Source organism: Motacilla alba, chromosome 14 (assembly GCF_015832195.1).
Source record: "Motacilla alba alba isolate MOTALB_02 chromosome 14, Motacilla_alba_V1.0_pri, whole genome shotgun sequence".
Taxonomy (NCBI): Eukaryota; Metazoa; Chordata; class Aves; order Passeriformes; family Motacillidae; genus Motacilla; species Motacilla alba.
In genome coordinates this window covers 11,064,556-11,085,451 of record NC_052029.1, presented here as the reverse complement: position 1 = coordinate 11,085,451, position 20,896 = coordinate 11,064,556, and the positions used below count along the sequence as shown (strand labels likewise).

Here is a 20,896-nt window from a genome sequence, read left to right as displayed (position 1 = left end):
TTATCCCTCCTCCTGGCTTTGAAAAAAGGCATTTTGTGCTCACCCATCTTCCTCCATTCATTGACATGGCAGGAGCAAAAAAAGGGAGTTTTTATGTTTTCTCTGCGTCATAAAATTCAGATCTGGGAGAATTAACGCTGCTACTCACTTCCTCAAACACATTCAAACTATTCATCCAGTGCCCAAATACTCATAGTAGTGGTGAGGAGTTTCATAGCTCTAGGGAATCATTCAGACTAGTCAGCCAAAGCCAGAATTAAAATTTAAAATGCAGTTGGCAATGATTATTAATCAATTAGCTCCAGGGAGCTGTCAGGGCTTCCTAACCAGAATAGAATAACAAGAAGTATTTTTGAAATACTAAAACTAGTTCCTTAATAAAACTTGTCTTCTCTTTCACACATTTATTAATAAGATGATGCCTAAAAAGGTATCAGTAATTACTTTTATATGAATGAAATTGAATTGGAATGAGAGCCATCTGCAGGAAGCAGTAATTGGCAGATCAATTTCTTTAAGCATACATGACTCGATATCTTAGTAGTGCAACTCATGTCACAGGGTATTAGAAGGGGAGAATCTTACACTGCCCTAAACACCTTGGTGTGACAGCAGATTTTATTATGCAGTGAGAGATAGCTGAATATCTCAGTTAAATAAAAAAAAAAGTGAATGGGCTGTGGACTGCTGAACTTTTCTATGTTGATCTTGATATAGATATTGTCCCTTTGTAGAGCTCTTCAGCAATAAGAAGAGTAAGTCATTCTGTAAGGTTACAGCGTGGGAGATTCAGATGCCATGGGGTCTGCAGCACTCCATCCACCTCTGCCATACTTCTGATGAATGCAGCTGTGGGATGTCCAGGCTGGGATGTAAAAAATGACAAGGATGGCTGACATGTCTTTTTGGATTCGTTTTTTTTTAAGGTTTCTCTCTATATATATTCTTGTTGGTCCAGAATAACTGCAAATGTGGTACTTCTCAGATGCACTGTAAGAGCCACTTGTGGGGTGGGTTATTTGAAGAGGGCTACATTTTTCTGTAGCAAAAATGAACTTTGCCTAACTAGCCAGCAATAATAATACTTAGATTTCATTTAGAATAAAAAAAAAAACCCCACAAGTGTAATTGCTGCAACAGTGCATCGAGGGCTGGTATCCAAATTAATAAATAGCAGTTCTTCAATACTGTCCTGAGAGAACTCACTTCAGTAAAGGGGCTCAGTAGGAATCTGACAATCCAACATTTGACAATTTGACAGTTCTGTACGTACAGGACATTGCCATCAATACAGGCCAGCTCTGTAGAAGAGTTACAGGGCCAGTCCTGCACCACAGACTCAAGGCTCAACTTCCATTTGAGGGGGGAATTTCCCCTTTCCGGGAGGGTGCATGAGGGAGTCCCTGGATACCACGAGGGGTGGGATTGATTTGAGGCCAGTTCTTTGTCAGGGTTGTCAGGCAAGGAGGGGACCCTGGTGGTGTGTGTTCACAGGTGATGCTGGCACCCATCCTGCCTGGCCATCCTCCAGACTGCTGGGCTGGGTTTCACCCCTCAGGTTCTCTGAGACTGTGGTCCACCCTCTGAGCAGCTCCTGTTCCTCAAAAACCTGGGGAAACCCCACTGGGAAAGGTGCAGGAAGAGGATTTGAATCTTCTGGGGAGGAGAGGCCAGCTGGGCTCCCTGTAGCTGGGACTAGATCTGCTGGATGCTGAGGCAGAAAGGAAAGATGTGCCTGCTTCTGGGATGTGGTGCAGGTCAGCATTTGGCATCTCCTTAGCAGAACCAGAGCATTGCTTTTCCTCGTTACAGTGAAATGCTGCTCTAGACTTTGGAACTGCAGGAATCCCTTGGCTGTGGAAATCCCTTAGGCTTTTGCAAAGAGAAAAACCACACAGAAACACCCGACCTGACAAACTGAAGACATCTGGGTACAGGAGGGCAGCCCATTTCCAGCAGTGCTGCTGCTCAGTGGCCCAGCTGGATTAGGCACCTTCCCAGGGTGCCAGCATCCCTTTGCAGCCTCAGGGCTTCCTGAAGCAGCCCGTGCAGAGCTGAGGAACACAAACCTTCAGCTCAGTGTAACGAGCACTAAATTGGTTCTTGGGTGTCCTGGCTGCTTCATAGCAAAACCAATCAGCCAACTTCAGTATCCAAATTCTCCTCCAAGTGGCCACTTCTTCCTCCCTCCTTAAAAGCTTTCACAGATAAAGTTTCACATCAAGTTTTTTCTCTTCCAGCATTATTTTTAGCATTGCTATATGGAAAACCATTACATTTTCATACATTTCTTGTGTTTTATTAATAAAACACAAAAGTTTGGGTGGTTTTTTGTGGGTTTTGTTGTTGTGGGTTTTTTGGGTTTTTTTTGTGATGGTATACTTTTTTGTTTTGTTTTGTTGTTTGTTTGGACATTTAAAGTTTTAGAAGCTGATTTAAAATTTAAAAAGCAGTGAAAATGAGCTCCTTAGCTTGAATCTGTGCCTTTGCAGGAGTGTTCTGTACCACAGTTGGACATTTTCTGGTGTAACAGTAAGGGAGAAGAGAATTGACCATATTTGTTTTTTCTGGGTCTGGTAGCATATCGCTCATCTGATCTTCAGAAAGCATTTATATAAATGGACTTGTGCCAGCTTTTGGAAAGGATTTTACGTGCAGCTGGCTCCTTACATGATTTTCATACAGAATGTGGGGCCCTCTTTATCTCCTCGTACCCCCCAGGATGTTCTTCATGGGAGGGAGCCATAACAGTTGTTTTCATTTTCCCTTTCCCTTATTTCTGGTGCAGGAATCAGTGTGACCAGAATTAAGTGCAAGAAAAGATGGACATCTGGAGAGGAGATGGGGCTTTGGGATAGCACTTGGTTGTGTATTCCTTGCAGGAGCAGAACAGATTGGCTGTGAAGGGCTCAAATTCTGTTTTTTATCCTGCTTCTGTGATAATTCAATTCCTGCTTTGTCTTCTTTTTATGAATGTATGTAGAATAAAAAGCACATTTAGCTTAGAAATGCACTAATAGTAGCTGTGGGCTTTCAAGCCTGACCTTTTGGTTATTACTGAAAACAACAGCAAATTCTCAGCACGTTATTACTGCTATATATTTTTTTTTCAAATCAAAATGCAGTTTTGCTGCAGGTGGGCTAATGCAGATACCAGCAACTAAATAACTACATCAGGAAAATAATTTTTAAAGAAATTGCAAAGGTTGAATGCTGTTGGCATTTGCAGGTGGGTTGGTGCCTGTGAGAAGCTGAATCACACGGAGGTGCTGCACGTGTATTGTACCAGATGTAAGAGACAGGAGCTCTCCTCTCGACCTGCTGCATGGTTTTGAGGCATTGTTACAATTTTCTGGGTCAACTTTTCTTCCCACCAATCATCTGTTTCATCTGTTTATACTTGAAGCTCTTCAAGGGAACGTCTCATGTTGCATTTGAGCAGAGCCTGTGGTGGGGGAGGAAGAGGATTTCTAGCTTGGCTGAAGCTGCAGGATGCAAACATAATATAAAACCTTACAAATAATGGCAAGTGATAAAAGTACGTGCAATAAAAGATAAGCTGTGATAAACATTTTATGTAGATCTAATCAAACTTGGCTTTATGGCACAAAGGCCCCTTCCTTTCACTTTATAAATACTTTCTAAGAAAATCCTGTGACCCGTTTGCTGTACAGATACAATCAGATGCAATCTGTCCTAATACTGGACATCAGGACAAAAATGGGACACTTAAAAGCACATTTATTTTTTCCTGCATGTGTGATTCCTAAATTTAAAAAAAGCTTCCTCCCCTTGCCTTTTCACAAGTCTATAGTCATTACACTGTGTCTAAACCAGATGGAAGAATATATTAAAAAATGTTTTTAAACCACAGATTGAAAAATGGTGCCAGGATTTTCAACCAAAAATGTGGCACTGATTCTAAAATCTGTTGACAATTTTAGAAAGTTTTCTTTTGGCAAACGAGCTCCATTACTGTCTTTTCTTTCTTCCAGGAAAATAAGAAAAACCTTTATCTGAGTCATAATTTAGTTAGATTCCAAACTAGATTTGAGAATATCAGCATAAATATATTAACTTCCTCTAGGGATTGGAGTTGGGACATAAACAGACTCATCCATAACATGAGAAAAACACAGTTAAAGGCTATAGTTGTCTCATATGCCTAATATTGGGTCTTACCACAGGTCTGTGCTTCCAGGATTTTAACTACAGCTGTCCAGTCCAGTCTCAGAAAATCTATCTAGAATTCAAGTTTTGGCTGTTCTTTCCAAATGAGGACAGTCAGCATCATGCACACTTGAATTGAGATTTCTTCTTAACATTGCATTGAGCAATGAAGTTCACCATGAGACAGCTTTCTGGGCATGCAGTTTTGTGTGGAACACCAGACATTCAAAAAACATCTTTGTAAAAGTAAATCCATTTTAAATACCCCTGAGAGAAATAGAAGAAACTCTGAATACCCCCAATAAAAATAAACGCTTTTACATTTCCCTTTAAATAATTGTACGTGTTGTAACTGGAGAAAAAATTATTATTCCTACTTCACTATATGCTCTACAAGGGCATATGTTAAACTTCCATCCACATCCATATATTTTTTATATATCCATATAAAACCTCCATCCATAAAATGGCTCTTCTCCTACAAGAGTGAGCTTGTGCCAAATTTTTGCTCCCTCTGTGCTGCTTCCAGGGGTTCCAGGGAGCCTCTTTGAGGTGCAGCATTCCCTGCTCACCTGTTGGCCATATGTGCAGTGGGCTCACCTCTGGACTGCCCTGATAACAGCGTTCAGAGTTTCCAAATTTGGGCCTTACTGGGGCAGTGAGTTGCCTTAAACACCAGTGCATGGGGTTTTAAAGAGGCTGCTGTTGTATGCATTGCACTGTGAAATATTCCAGCACATCCCTTGAGTGCCAAGGGTTTCAGCAAGGCTTTAAATATCTTTAAGGGGAATTTTTGGAGTATGGTTGTTCTTTATTGAGGAAACACCTGTTATCCACATTTTATGGGTAGGGTGGTGAGCTCAGGAATGATGCTGTTTGCAGAGGGTTTGGGGAATAAAGGGTCTAACTTGATTCTTGCAAGCCTTAATCGTGTGCCATAACTCCTGTTCAGCCTCCCTAGGGGTGGAAGGACCCAGGTGATCCTTAAAGACAGGCTGCAGAGTGGTGAATAACTGTGTATCAAAACAGAAGAGTACCCAGAGGAAGAATGTGACCATTTCTGTGTAGTGTTGTAGATGCTTTTAATGTTTTCCATAGATCTTTTCAGTGGAGCCCTGACTTTGGTGCAGTGGGTCAGACCCGTGGCTCTGTCCCTCCTTTGAGGGAAGCTTGGAGATGTCAGACATGGGATAAATCACAGGAGAGCTGCAGGAGCCTTTGCTCTGAGCTGCTCCTCAGGGCTGGAGAAAACTTTCAAGTTAATTCCCTGATACTAAGCCTGGGCTGTATGCTGGAGAAATCCAAATTTGGTGGCAATCTGCTTTTCCTTGGATAGATACTGAGGCTGGAAGGTGTATCCAGGGTGGGCTGCACTGCCAGGGGCACTCACCTGGAGCAGTGGATGTAGGTGAGGTGTCCTTGCATCTGGCACACAGCAGTGCTCTCATGTGCTCTGGAAGGTGTCAGCAGTCACATCCTTGTCTGTCTTTCTGGTTTCTTGAGACTTGTCTCCCACCCAATAATTTTTTCAAGTGGAATCAGTAAAATGGTTGATTCTCAGCCCTGAGCTTTTCTGCACTCAGTGATAATTTGCCGGTTGTGACAGCTCTGTGGAGTTTTGTCCTGGCCAGTAGTCTCAACAGATGCATTGTGTTGACTTCCTGAATCCAATTTGTAACAATAATGTTTTTCTCATACTGTGTTTCTGGAACCAATTTGCCTGCTTTCCCTTCCCCATCTCCTTCTCCCGGGACACCCCAGCGAGAGCTCTGCCCTGCATGCTCCCAGTCGCCTTCTGTTTGCCTCCTTCCACTGCCTGAATCCCCATCTTTTGGGAGTAGATTTATGGGAGATGACTGTAGGCACACTAAAAGTCATTTATGAGATAGACCAGTGAGAATCTTGGGCAGCTTTTCTACATGAGATTCTCCTGTAAAAAACCAAAAGCCCAAATGTAAAATTTCCTAAGCTGCTTGATTTATTTGATTCATTTCCTCTGTCTATTCAATTTCAAAGCCATTTAGGAAGATCATTTGCACAAACATTTAAGTTCTCTTTAACTAAAGTCAACCAGTGTGTTTTTTCAATGAGCTGGAGCTCATGAGAAAGATTCAAACATTAGCTGTGTAAAGAAGGCAATTCGTGTTTGTACAATATATTGAAAATTAGCCTGAGGCACACTGGAAAAATACCTGTTTCACACATGTATAGTTCTCAACCAATTCCATAGTTTGTATTAGATCCTGACACAGATCATTCCAGAAGCTACCAAATGAATTCAAACTGTGAAAGAGGTGCAATTGTCTATGAAAAGAGGGGGTTTAACTGTAATGTACTTGGTTTTGCTCTGTATATTTGATCACTTGAAGGAAAAGCCTTTTCTCCTGCTGTAGTATGTCAAGGAAGTTTATCTGCATGTAAACAGCAAAATGAAATCTCTCTTGTGCTGTAAGGGTTGAAGTTTTCTAGTTTAGAAGTTGAGCATTTCTAAAAATGTACCAATGATGTCATCCTGATAACACTCCTCTCTCTTCGTCATGGAGTGATTCTTTTCCATGGATATTAAAGCGGTCACAGGAGTAGGAAAAAGCTGTCATAATCATAGCAATCAGTGGAGAAGTTTTATTTTAATAACTGCTGGGGGAGCAGCTGTCACGTTATCTGCATTAAAGGTTGTACACCCATTATCAGGAGTGTTTTGCCCACAGTTTGATAGGAATTCGGCTCAAGAGAAGGACAATTTTCCTGAAGGGGAGGAAACAACCATTGTTGATTCAACCATGGATGGAGTACCAGTCAAAAACTTAGCAGTATTTTCTGAAAATAAGAATGCACCCATAGCTATTAAGGAAAATACTATTTTTTTTCTTGTTGTAATAATGTAGTGTTTAATTCTAATAGGACAGATCACAAAACAAAATAAATGGCTTGTGAGGCTCTGGTGCTATAATGGACATAAATGTACTTCCTGCAGTTGATGATGTTAAAGTATTTGTTGTTTATATGAATTATTGTGGTGTATATAGAGCAGAGACTTTCAGGAAGGCAAACTAAAACTTTTGTTTGTTTCTGCAAGAGAATTCACAGGAGTTAAAGTCCATATGGAGTCTTGGATGCAGGAGTACAACAACTCTACTTAACTTGTAGAAGAGAGCATATGGTTTTGGTAATAGGTTAATAAGAGCAATTAACCTTATAGTGCACTCATTTGTTGGTCTCAGTTGTTTATAAACTAGGTAATAAAGATATTTTAACATCCTATAGTTTTATAGGAGATTAAGTGAAATCAGGCTGTATTTTTTAAGTTTCAATGCCAACAGTACTCAGGTGATACTGTGATAGAAACATAAAATTAGCAGAGTAGAAGATTGAGAGTACTCTGTGGTATGTCCAGCCAATGGATAGCATCACAAATGTTGAAACACATAGAATAGTTTAGAGAATATGTTTAGAAACATATGTTAAAGGTTTTCATTAGCTGAGGAACTGTTTTCCTGGGATGCAGTCACAGATCTGTCACTCAGCTTGTTCTTGTCACCTTGCAAAGACTGTAATGTGAACTGTTTCCAGGCTTTATTTTCGTAGAAAAGAATTCTAAACTTGCCTTCTTCTTCTTGAGGATGAGCCTCATAAAGGAACAGGCTAAAAAAGCACTGTCATTTTTTAGTTTTGTTTGTTTTGAAGGACTTTCTGCAGAAGTCCCAGTTTCTCTGTTAGGAGCAGCTGTGTTTGCCTGACAAACAGAATCAGTGGGTGCAGATGAGCAGGTTGCTGTTGGCCCCACAAACTGCACCCACAAGAAAAGCCATTTTTACTTCCTTCTCCGTTGGCTCCTCACACTTCAGGTGGTGTCATTTGTTGTCCAGCTGGGCACCTTGCTGCAAAGACACCAAGGTTGTGTGCTTTTGATTTACAAGTGCTTTGGGTTCTAGGCGGGGGATGATGGGAGAAGGGATGGTTTCACCATAATAATAGTTTTCTATTTAATTCTATAACTTGTATCAGTCAGCTTTTTGGCCTCCTGCTTTTGTGCAGTATCTGTTTTGCAAACTTCTGCCTACTTATCTGGCTACTATATTATTATTCCAAAAGAAGCCTCTAAATCAGCTCATCTGTAGATTTAACTCGAGCACGTAAAGGATGTTATATTGTGGTTATTGGTTTTGTCTGTCCTCCTTAATTTACTGTTAATTGTCTGATTTTTACCTTATATTTTGGTTATAAGCTATTTTAATATAGTTAGCTGATGATAACCCTAATGAGCTGTGATTCTTTTTCTTTATTCTGAATTTGAACATCAAGACAATAATTTCTTTCTTTAGATTTTCTTCAGAGTTTTCCATGAAACCTTTCTATACAAATTTGTGGTCTCTTTTCTTTTCTCTTTCATTGAATTGACTGAACAATGTATTTGCTGGTGCAGCATTCACCAAAGATGAGGAGTCTTTTGCTTTATTAGACTTGACAGTGTTTAAACAATACTAATTCTCATACCCAGCTGGCTTTTCAACTGATTTCTGTGCTCTCTATTGCTGTGTAAAACAAGCTGGAACATTAATGGCATCTTGCATGCTACCCTCTGGAGACCTACATTTCTTTAGAGAAAAATCAAATAATTGTGAAAGTTTCTGGGTTTTCTCCTTATGTTTTTTTCTTTCTTTTCAAATGATACTTTAGTGTACTGTCAGATTTTGTACGTGTTACAATACTAATTTTCAAGTACATTATTTTAAAAAGTAGTCTTCCTTTTATAGATACATTTACTGGTTTACTCATTTTTTAATAGAAATAAATGAATGTATCTAAAGCAAAATATACCAGCTTTAAAAACATGTTCAAGATGCACATGAATGTGCTATTTTAACCCAGCTAAAATTTTGTATTTTGAAAATGTGTTTGCCAAACAGCCAACAAACATTTGCAGATGTTAATCATTTGTTCAGCCTCTCACTTTTAACAGTATTGAGTATTCTTCATGAGAGAGAGACATAAAAAACCCATTTTTCTAGCCTATAAATATAAATATTTAAGTCATGCATTTAGACAAGCCCAAGCCTTAAAACATTTGCTGCTGAAGGATGAATGTTGTCTGTTTAGAGCAGCCATCTGTGATGGGCTGCAGCCATTGCTGAGGTGACCATTGTAGCACAAGTCCCTCCTTCCAGTCCTTCAGAGGCTGCTTAATTTCATATAAATTTCAGTTAATTGTGGAACAGCAACTTTCTGAAACCCAAGCTTGATTCTTGTCCCCTGCACCTCCCCAGATTCTCAGCTAGCCCTGCAGCAGGGGTAAGGATTTGGGGCGCTCTGTTGTCCTGGTCAAATGAGGGCAGTGACCTGTCATAAAAGACTGGCCAAAGCTGGGGGGTGGGATTTGATATTTAACTTTAGGGAATCAGTGCTTTCTGAAGAAAATTTCTAACCTTCTTGGCTATAATATCTCCTATAATTTTTTGCAGAGGACCCAGGTGGCCCTGTACAAAATGTGTGCCAGTATCTGTGTCCCACAGTGCCATGACACTCCATGTCATGCATACAAAGTCACTCGGAAGCCTTGTAGGGAATATTTTCTAAATAAAGGACATTTTGATATCACAGTATTCCCATTTAAGCGTTTTTCCCCCTAATTTTCTGCAGCTGGTCTAAAAACCCAGAAGAATGGAAGTTTCAGAAGACAAGACAGACGTGGCTTCTCCTGCACATGTATGATAAAGAGAAGGTTTGTATTCATGCTGCTTTTTCTCAGAACAAATATGATACAGTCTTATACATTAGTTATAGCTATTCTTTATTAACCAAAACTTCCTAGTACTAACCATGCACTTGTCTCATAATTTTTTAATAACTTATAAATTACTTTGTTTTTAACTGAGATGCTGAAGCGTTTTAGTTGCTTCTCATTGATCTTTTTATTTTGTTTGTGATCGTTGTCCTGTGTATGCTAGATTTTTACACTTGATGTATAGCAGGCATAAAGAGAGCAGATTCATTTATTTAAATCTGGAGTTTGCTGAGAATTTGAGTCATATCCTTAATGTGTATTTTCTAATGTGGAACCCAATACTGCAAACCACAGTTCTCCTGTTGTTTCAGATATCTCTGGGCTCCATGGAAGATGTACAACCATATTGCCAAGATGTTAAAATAGCTCTCTCATTTAAATATAAGTGAAACCTGATGTTGATCGTGAAAAGCATAAAGTATAACCAGAAGCCAGGCTTGAATCCATACTGAAATCTGTTCATTTCATAACTTCAAAAACAACATAAATTGAATTTCCAATAAGTATCTGACCATTGTGGTATCAAATGAGGGTGTGAGGTCATTCATTTTGTTGTGCAACAGAACAAACCTCTGCCCATTTGCACAGTGCCTCACTTATTGGTTCATTTTGTTGACATTCAGTTAAGTTTTGCTGATTTTTTTGTGTGCACTTGAACATTTACTCATACCAATCGTCCTGACCCAAATTAGTCAGCAGCTCTAAAGCCAATCACCTGACATTGGGTGTTACCTTTTTAGACAGCCAGATAATTAACAGCAGAGTTTCATGAAGGCAAAAAAGTTCACATGGTGTAAATACTTTAAAAAGATGAGTTGTGGAATACAAATTTGATTTTGGGTTCTGGGTTGTTTGCTCTATCCTCTGCTTTTTAAGTTTCTCTCTTTAAAGTCTTTATCAACCTTTCAAAATCAGTGTATGCTCTTCAAAGCTACCTAGAAACCGTTTGGCAGGCAGAAGGATGTTTTTCCTTTTTTACCTGTTTACTTTGGTTTTGTGTTGAAATATGCTGGGACACAATGAACTGTAAGTAGCATTTGTTTTATGTATCAAAACACAGTTTAACTCCTTATTTCTCAACACTGAAATGAAACTTCCTTTTTCTTAATATTCTGATGGAAGTGCTCTGACTTATTTAAATTCACATATTTTGTAGTTTAATAATCAGAGTATTGAATATGAACTTCAGAGAATGATTAACATCTGCATCCAGATTCAGTGAAGTTCGTAGAACTGCTCAAGTGCTTATAATTAAGCATATGATGAAGTCTCTTTCTTCATCAGGACCATAGGGAGGGCACACCCAGCTTCTTTTGAATATTTTTTTATACCCAAATTCAACTTCCTGTCCATTACAGAATGAAATCTGTTGGTAATCCAAGCATGACTAACGTACAAAAGGAGACAGAAGTTTCTTTCCTTCCTAAGCCACATCTTTGATCTCACGGTGTCACTTGGATGCCTACTGAAGAGCCATGCAAAGGCCTGAATCGAGTTTCCTGTACTGATAGGCCTCTTTCTCTAAGAAATAAGTTGAGGTTTTAAAATTGTTTGCTAGATAAATGGTGTTTTAAACTCCTTTAAAATCCATCTGGTGGCTGGCTGACAGCCTCCAAGCCAGGCCCGTGTACCTATGGTGTGCATACTTCTCCAGCACCCAGGATAAAATAAACACTAGGTTATTTGTTGGTCCTTATCATCTGGCACAGCATTTTTAGGAGGTTACTAGATCAGTCTTCAGCTTCTAGACTTCAGGGTGTGGTGGGGTGGCTAAAGTTTCCTTGGAAGGTGACCCAAAATGGCAGCAATGAGCTGAGCTTCCCTCTGCTGGTGTCTCTGTTTGCTTTGCAAAATACGTGGGTGTCTGCAGGTCAGGTCTGAAAAGACAGAGTTGCAGAGGGTAATTTAAAAGTGAGAACTGTTCTTTTCCTGGTACTCTTTCCTAGTGTTTCCCTGCTTTCCCCAAAGACAAGAATTGTTTCACTTGGGATTACTTCCATATTAATCAGCTCCAGTGTATAATAGGAAGTTAGGAGAGAGGCAAGATTGGTGTGTGAGAGAGAAAAAGAAACAAGACAAAGGTCAAAACAGTTTAACAAAAGAATAATAACAAAATCCCATAAGCCTGGCTTTGACTTCCAGAGCCGTGCTGGGAGATCTTGATCTCCAATTTCAAACCAGCCTTGAACTGACCTTGGAAGAAGGATTGTGTTCCTCCTTGGAAAACCTCACCAAGACCCCTGAAATTACTGCTTTTGTACTACTGTATTTGAAGAATTAAAATTTGGATTTCATTAACTTTCTTTGTGTGTTCCAGTCCTTGCTATGTCTCTGCTGTCTGTGTAAGTCAGGAGGAAATATGATCTTACCTTGCCCACGGGGTGCTGTGTTGTGAGCTCCTGATGAAATAAACCTCAGAGCTGTGTTATGTTAAAGGAAGAAGATCAGACTTTTCGAACACTTGAACACCCTTAGGGCCAAATGCTAAATGTTTTCTAGGCTTCAGGCTGCCTCATGTTAAGTCTGCGCACTTAGGATTTCTAAATTTAGAGCAGGCTTTCAATTGCCCCCTCAAGCAATTTGCTTAAATGATATAATAATAACTGTACTTCCACGGGTATGTCTGTGCCATGGGCTCTGAGAACAAGAGTTGTAAATTACAGAGAGAATTTGGCCAAGGTTTGAAACGTGGAAGTGTTGCTGACTTTAAAAGTTCAGTACTGAGTATCTACATTAAAGGAACACTGTCACACTGGAATTGTTCGTGTCTAAATGGGTTCATCTGTTATTAGTGCCAGCTTACTGTGAGTGAAAACTTTCAAAAATATAGATATTTTTCATTGTGTTTGATTTGTATAGTATAGCAACGCTTTATATATCATCCATTTCAGTGTTAGTCATTGTAAAATTAATATTTCTTTTGTAACTACATTGCTTCTTTAATGCAAGAGTGTTTGTGTGAAGAATCAGAAGGTTTTCCATAGTGTACAAGTTACACTGAGGCTGAACACAGACTTAAGTTTTGATTTATTACTTTGTAATACCCCTGATTGATGAAGGCAGTGTTGGAATATTCTTTCTTCCTCTTCTTTTGGAGTGATAGAAGTTTTAGTGATCAAAGTTCGGCTGCCAAATGTCCATGGAGAAATAAGTTGTAAATTAAGTGTCTGTTGAAGATCTGTCTTCTCTGAAATGTTGATACTTTGCAGAATCGAAACCGCCCTCGAATAATTACTCTCAAATCCTTTAAATACTTACGTATGTGTTTAACTTAACTCATGTCAAGTTATATGTGTAAAGTTAAACATGGAGAAACATATTTGCAGGGTGAGATCATTTTAACATCTCATGATTCACAGCAAAAAATATCCTGTTATTGGCTGAAACCTGCTCCACAGATACACAACATGAAGTTAAGATCAGCGTAGGTCTGTTCACATATTCCTTTTGAAAGTACTTCAATATGGAGCACTGAATAAATCATTCCAAAGTCCTTGCTAAATTATTGTCAAGATTAATATAATGATCATTTAAACTGTATGTTGGACCAGATAAAGTAAAACTTAATCTCTGACTAGTTAATTAGAAAGGGAGTGAGACGTGGATAATGCAACTGTAGATGACTGAAGCGCTTTTAATGTTAGACATGTTGGTAGAGCCTATCAGTTTTAGTCAGCATGATTTAAAAATTATTTCCATATGTCTGAATTTGAGTTTGTTTTTCAAATTAAATTCTAGTCCTTTGTATAAGCATTCTATCTAAGTGTGTAGTGGTGGGTGGTATCTCATCTTAGCAAACAATTTTTGGGTAAGGGTGAGGGGAATTCCACCGAAATTCTTCCCTCGGACATGTGCATGCAATTCTCACTGAATTTAGTAAGATTTACATGTGTGTTTCCAAAAGGAGAGTTTGGCTAATGTGTTTTGTTTTTTTCTTCCACCAACCCTCAGAGCCTTGGGCTCCCTGTCAGGCAGTGTTTGCATTTGCTGATCAGCGTTTCCACATCTGCTGAGCATTTCCTCTCAGATGCTTTGCCCATCTGAGCACATGACAGTCCTCTCACCAGAGTCCATCCATCCCTCCTGGCAGCTTGAACCTTGGCAGGAAACATTTCCCCTTGGATTTCCACATGCAGTTGGACTTTGGCAAACACCAAAGCCTGTGCCATTCTCCTAATTGTCTTTCAGGTGATGCTGTGACGTGATTGTGAATGCATATTGAGAGGGGAGATAATAAACCTGTTTTTCCTTCCTTTTGTTTTTTCTTCCAAGGTTCCAGACAAGTATTTCACCATTTTACTGGATTATCTGCAAGGGCTTCAGGGCAATGCACGAGACAAAACTGTGCAGAAAGCTGAAGCTTTTATGAAGGAATTTGATGGTTCTGATGGAGAAGACCCAAACCTGCTGGGGAAGTGTGAGCGCATCAGACAAGTTCTACAACTGCTGTCCTGAGAGCATTTCTGTGTCATAATTGTTGTCTGGTGGAGGGAAGGAGAGGCTGTCACACACTGAGGCTATAAAGGATTTGTAAAGATAATACTGAATTTTATACTCATAATTTTTTCCAATTGAAAATATTTATCGTGTTTGAGGTGATGAAATAAAAATAACCTATATAGTCTTGCTATTAATCTTAGTGCATCTCTTCAGAAGAATAAACCTCTCTCCCTCTCATTAGTTTTTCTCCATCTCCCCCTCTAATTACTGTTAAATGTGAGGAACATTGCAGCTCTTAATAAGAAGAGCAAAGGAACCAACATAAAGCCTGGAGGGTCTTTTACAATGGCAGCTTTTAAAATGAGTGTACAGTACAGTGCGTGCTCAGCCAGCTGTAATCTCTCACTTTCAGCTTCAGAAGGATGTCACTTGGATTTGGGAAGGATCATTTTCAGTCTGTTGAACACAGGTTGTATAACACAGTTGATCATTAGTATTTCACACGGTGATCTGGAGATACCATCAGCTTTGTTGGTTTTCATTTTTATATTTTAAAGTTTTCAAATGCATTAGCGCAATTGTATCGATACTCAGATAATGCACAGATGGGAACAGATCAAATCCTTGACTGTATGTGGTGAAATCATCACATTGTAGCTAAACTTAGCCTACAATCGGAAGTGCTGCGCTGTATCCAGCCTGCCAATATTGCATTTTCCTCTTCCTCCTGCAACTAGCATCCAAAAGAGTTAATTCTTGTTCTTTCCTTTTGGCGTGGGACGTTTGTCTTTTATGAACATGCTGAAAGTGAGGCTTTCAAGTAAAAACCAAGGACATTAATTATTCAAAGTTGGATGATTGGCTTATTTAATAACTCTGGTATTCAGACAGAGTTCTTGACCTGATTCTTTAATGTTTCTGCAAACATTGTTCATACTTTATTAATAACAACTATATGAAATGTGTGGTGGTGGAGAAGAGTGGCTGTCTTTGGGAATTACAGCTTTAATTTGGGTGGGTGAGGGAGGGGAGGATCTGTGGATATGCAGGCCTGATTTTCCAATAAGAAGCATTTGAGTGGATTGACAGCCTTCATCGTCATGGCTTAGTACAAATCTTTGAAAGTATGAAATGTATTACTAATAACAAATAACCTATGCTTTCTGACTTACTGAGGAGGATGCTTTCAGCCAAAAAAGGCTAGAAACCAGCACGCCCTCCTCTAAAAGAATAACTGGGATGGAGTTTGGCACCAGAATGGGCAGAACTGAGCAGCAGTGTCCAGGTTCTTCATGGAGCTGCTGACAGTGCCTTGGGGCACTGCTGGATGAGGGCTGCAGAGGAGACAGAGCCAAAGGCTTTCTGAGCTGTATAGCACTGATCTTCTAGTGAGAAACCTGGTGAAAAGGATTGTAATAAAAAGAAGTGATCCTGACGTTTAGTGAACTCATAAAGCTCGTTGGGTCATATATTTTACATGTGAGAATATGCAGCTGGGAAAAGCTGCTGTCACTCCAAGCAGAAGCTGATATTTGTTTCTTTCCATGAGGGAAAATAGGAATTTTTCAGGAATGAAGTTTTCAAAGTATCTTTTTGTGAGTTTATCATTGCATGTTAGATGTCAGAGAAGAATTTTGGTTCTCCCTCAAGACATTTGAACATCACCACTTTTGATTTCTCTCTCACACAAAAATGTGAGTCCTCATTGTGCACTGAACATACCTCCTAGCTTAAAAGCACAAGTACATTGCAACTGCACTTTGGAAAAGAATTGTAAAAAAGATGATGAAGGTAAGATCTGGGTAAAAATATTGGAACCTTTTATGATTTTGACATATTTGGCAAGATTTACCTTTCTTGGACCTTAGTTCTGACCATGTATAAATGCTGACAAATCTGTAAGAAGAGAAGCTTTGTAGATCAAAAAGGTCATGTTTCATTTTATATCAATTAATATTAAAAGCACACAAGGCCTGTCAGTCTGGAGGCCATGTGAACAGTACTATTTGCAAAAAAAAAAAAAAAAAAGTTGGAGCCTCTCACCAGCACAGTAATGGACCCTTGGGAGTAGGTCCTGCTCTGCTCTCCTCTTCCTCAGCTGCAGTTCCAGCTTTCCCTTCAGTCCCACTGATTGCTGGGGGAAGGTCATGGTCCTGGGGCTCTGCTTCTTGCAGTTATGGAAAATTCAGAAGCTACAGTTGAAAGTAATTATTGCTGTGTTGTGTTTGGAAGAGAAAGCAAAGCATGGTGCTTCCTGCTACTTGCCTTTTGCTGTTGGTACTGTCCAATGGTCAGAGGGGTCTTGAAATTGGGTAAAGGATTTGTAAAACTGCTGCTTGGTGGTGCTGTGTCTTGCATATCAGAGCTCAATAGGAAATATTCTGAGAGCTGCGTAATAATTGATGTTGTAGTGCAAATAGAAAAGGACACTTCAATTGTATTTCATTTTTTTACTTTGCACCTTTTCTTCAAGAATCTTCAGCAGTTTTTGGCGAACAAGTCATCTTCACAACAGCCAGGAAATACAAGAGCACTCATTTTTGGGTGATCTGTGTTGCTAGGCCTGTTTAAAAGACAAGATTGTGAGGACCCAGAGAGCTTATCCCACAAACTGCAAATGCTGTAGTGGCTCTGGCAAGCAAATTTTGCTTGTCCGTATGCTGTCCACCACACCAGCCTCTGCTTCCTGCTCAGCCTGGCATTTTCATCCCTGGATTTACATTATGTGATGAGTAAGTCTAGAAAAAATCTCCTCCATCGTGCATTTTAAGTTATTTATCTTAAATTATTAAGTGTGCAGTCAGTTACTGAATTCCTGTAGCTGGTTGGAGCTGTGTGGGAAGATGTCATCTGGCACTTTATTCCCTTTCTGCCACTTGGTCATGTAGAGTTTTCAAATCTCAATGTTGCTTGTATCTTAGGCGATCACATGGGCAGAGATAGGACAAAATCGTGTCTTTGCCTCTGTTTGAATCAGTCTGCTGTGTTAATAAAAATGGCATCCCAGGCTAGAAGTAGCAGTGTGTACAGAATGACAAATTACATCTTCATCTGCCTACACTAATCGCCTTCTAGTCGAGTTAATCTGCATTGTGTAGCTCTGGCTAGCAGAATGCATGTCCTAAGAGAATGCTGAAGTCAGGACTTCCAGGCAAAATAAGGGAACACTAATTACTTAGAATTGCTTAAAGCTGGAACTGTGCCTCTAATGGAAGTACTAATTGCTCAAAATTTGACAGTGGAAGAATTTCCCTTTAATTTGGCTGGTCCTTGCTATGGGTTGTGTATCTGTTTGGCTCTCCACTGTCTGCCCACAATTTTAATTTGTTATCACCATTGTAAAATTTCTGTGTAAATGAATTGTGTTTGTATTTGGAAAGGGCATCTTGGACTTGTTGAATGTGTAGTTTATTTCCTTATTTCCTGTCACTGGAAAATTGCTCTGCTGTGTTTCTCTTCATTTTAAAGCAAGGTGATTATTGACTCATCTCCTGTTATTTCAGATAGCTTAGAAATGCACGTCTTTGGTTTGAGCTTGGGGGTTTTGGTTTTGTTTTATGGGTTTTTCTAAATTTTGCCATTCAGTAAGGCAAAGTAAAAAACATTAAAATCTACTCCCATTTCTGCAAATCAGTGTCAAAAACAACAATCGTAAAAGAGATTTAAGTCGCAAAATCAAGCACTCAGAAAATTAGAAAACATAAGAATGGAAATTGTCTGTGTAATTTAAATTTTACTCCTTCATGCTTATGTGGTAGGATGGAACTTCTTAATTATGTCATCAGGGCTGTGTTTTCCTTTGTGTGCAACTAGTAAGTTATTTATTCAGTGTTCTCCTTGCAGCTCTGCTGCTCTTCTCATTTTCAAAAGGTAGGTCTACAAGGCAGTCCCAAAACCAGAGAAGTAACTTTGCAGTGGGGCTTTGATCCTGCACAGAAGTAAGTAGGAGCTTTCCTATTCCTTTGGTGTAGGAACTAGTCATAGATGTTTCGTCACAAATGTTCCCTTTAAAACATGTTTTAATGTTCTGATTCATTTACAGTCAAAATACTGAATTGATGTTACTTAATTTAAATCCAGTTTTGTTGACATAAAACTTTCCAGTGGCTTATTCTGGTTTAGCCTTTGGTTTCCTTTTATGTCTTCCTTTCTGTACAGCTGAATGAGCTTGTTATTTCTGTCCCTGCAAATAGGAATATTAGTTGTTTACAGTGATTCCAGTCGTACAAGGACACAATTAAATGTCCTTGCCTGTGCAGGACGAGCTCATTTTCACAGTGATTTATAATTATGTTCTATTTTAAATTCTTCATAAGAACCTACATAGTCAACAACTTAAAGCGGTTTTAAATAATTATTATTTTAAAATAAGGGTTTTTTTTTCCCCCTTCAAGGAGCATGGAATAGCAAACCAAATAAAACTAATTAGTAAATGGTGGGGGAAGGGCAAAGCAAAACAGTGGTTTATCTTTCTTTGTCAAAACAAAGCTGAATAAGAAGCTTGTGCTACTAAGAAACTGGTGTTGCAGACATAGAGGGAGGGCCCTCTGGGTACAAACAGAAGAACACTCATACAGTTGCTCTTACTGATTTTTTTTTTTCCTTACATGCAGAAAATTTTTGGCATTCCCCAACAAAACCCACAAAAACACCTACGTCAAAAAGTTAAATAGGTTTCAAAATCAAATCCTTAAAGGTCAAGAAATGCCACATGTATATAAATGGCCAGAAGAATTAAAATTCTACCTCTCTGTGCCTCCAGCCTGGAGACTGAATGAAGGGGGATTGTGTTAGAGGCAAACAAGCAAAAACCTCTAAATTATGTGAGCACATAGTTAAAATTGCCAGATACCCTTCTGTTCATAGGAAGGTGGAGTTGCATTCCCTATTAGCTTTAGTTATTCAGGTTTCTTAATATTTTCTGCTAATTGAAATATCACATCTGTGACGTCTTACATCTATTCTCCTCAAGGTCCCATGTGTATTTTATAAAATTGTGAGCCATGGGACACAGGATCTGTCACTCTTACTTGCTTACAAATAGCCAGACCAGCTGTGGCACAGTGAAAATCATCGTTTGCTGTTGAGCTCCTTTGGACCCAAAGGATGTTTGGCACTGTTTCCCTGTATTGGTCTGGAGGTACAACAGGCTTTGGCAGCATCCTTTGCACCAGCCAGGCTTGCTTAAGCTCCATGAAATTGCCCAAATCTGGCCCAGGGATGCTGCTGATGGAATTTGCCAGGCGAGCAGTGACGTGAGCCCGTGCAGAGCCGGGAGGCTGCGGGGTCCCAGCTGCTCGGGATGCTCAGCCCATGGCTTAGAGCCCTCCTTGCAGCCTGCTCTCACTCCTGAGCTGCTGGGAGTTGCCACCATTTTATTTGTCTGCTTTCCATGGGTTTAACTGGACTAAACAAACAGTTTTAAAGCTATCTTGAGAAATTGAAAACTTCAGCTATGCCGATGGTGTTTCTCTGGTAGCATAGATACATGTAAACAGACTTTATGGATTTCACATAGAGAGGACCCTTTATTAGAAGCAGAAGCTCTTGCAGAATCCTGGAAAGGACTGATCAGCATCCTGATTTACCTTGTTAAACAGGATTGGTATTTCCGTGAGCTGTCACAAATAAATGCTCACAGATAGGCACAAGGACAGGCAGCCAGGAAACCATGTATGGGCATCAACTGTGCCAGAGGGCAGGGATGACAGCGAGGAATGTAACTCCTGAAGTTCCCTGGTTATGGCAGAACGCCACCTGGCACAAACCCTGGCTGCCATAAGGTTAAAAATAACAAATAGCATCCCTATTACATAAGGAAATCTTTTGTCCCTGTTTCATGGAGCACTGTGATATGCCAGAAAGAATAAATATGGAGCTTCTCTGAAGTCTTGTGGTTAGTGCTTAGGGCCAAGCCAGCTGAAAATACCAGGGCTGATTGCAAGCAGGACTCTGTGTACAAGCTGCTGGCATTAAACAGGCAAAATCTGGGTGAAATTCCAGTGTCTAAGCATGCTCAGCAGCAGCCTCAGCCCAGTTACTGCACTGGTGGCACTTCCTTCAGTGCCAGGAAGGACTTTGGGTCCTGTTTTGTAATGATGGTGTTACTACAATATAAATACAGAGGATTTGTGTGTCCAGAGCAGCCTCAGAACCCTCTGGAGGCCTGCAGTCCTCTGGGTTCCTGCAGGAAATGGATAATGGAGCATCTGTGGAAGTTACTGTGGACGTTCTTCAAACTCACCCCAGCAGTGCTATCCGACCTCACCTACCTGCAGGTCACTGCCAACCCCATGAAGGAAGTGACTGCTTTGGTTTCAGTTACAGAATGAACCTGAAGTGGTGGTAGTGCTCAGGTTTTCCTTTACATCCCTGGAGACTCTGTCTGTGATGAACCTGCAGCCTGTGTCCAAGCCACAATGTGCTGTTTCAGTGGCAGCCTGCAGGACTGTCAAGGCAATGCTGATTTCCAGTTGGACTGCTCAGCTCTGCCTGCGCCATCCT

General features: G+C 39.9%; 1 protein-coding gene across 1 annotated transcript in view; it reads left to right on the top strand.

Annotated features, from left to right (window-relative positions):
* The window catches only part of C14H7orf50 (chromosome 14 C7orf50 homolog), a 30,704-nt gene extending 16,118 nt beyond the window's left edge, over positions 1–14,586 (top strand). Inside the window, exons 3-4 of the mRNA XM_038150957.1 lie at positions 9,808–9,889; positions 14,225–14,586. Of these exons, the coding sequence (XP_038006885.1) occupies positions 9,808–9,889; positions 14,225–14,407 (265 nt within the window). The 3' untranslated portion in view covers positions 14,408–14,586. The remainder of the gene's footprint in view (positions 1–9,807; positions 9,890–14,224) is intronic.
* The last annotated feature ends 6,310 nt before the right edge of the window (positions 14,587–20,896 follow it).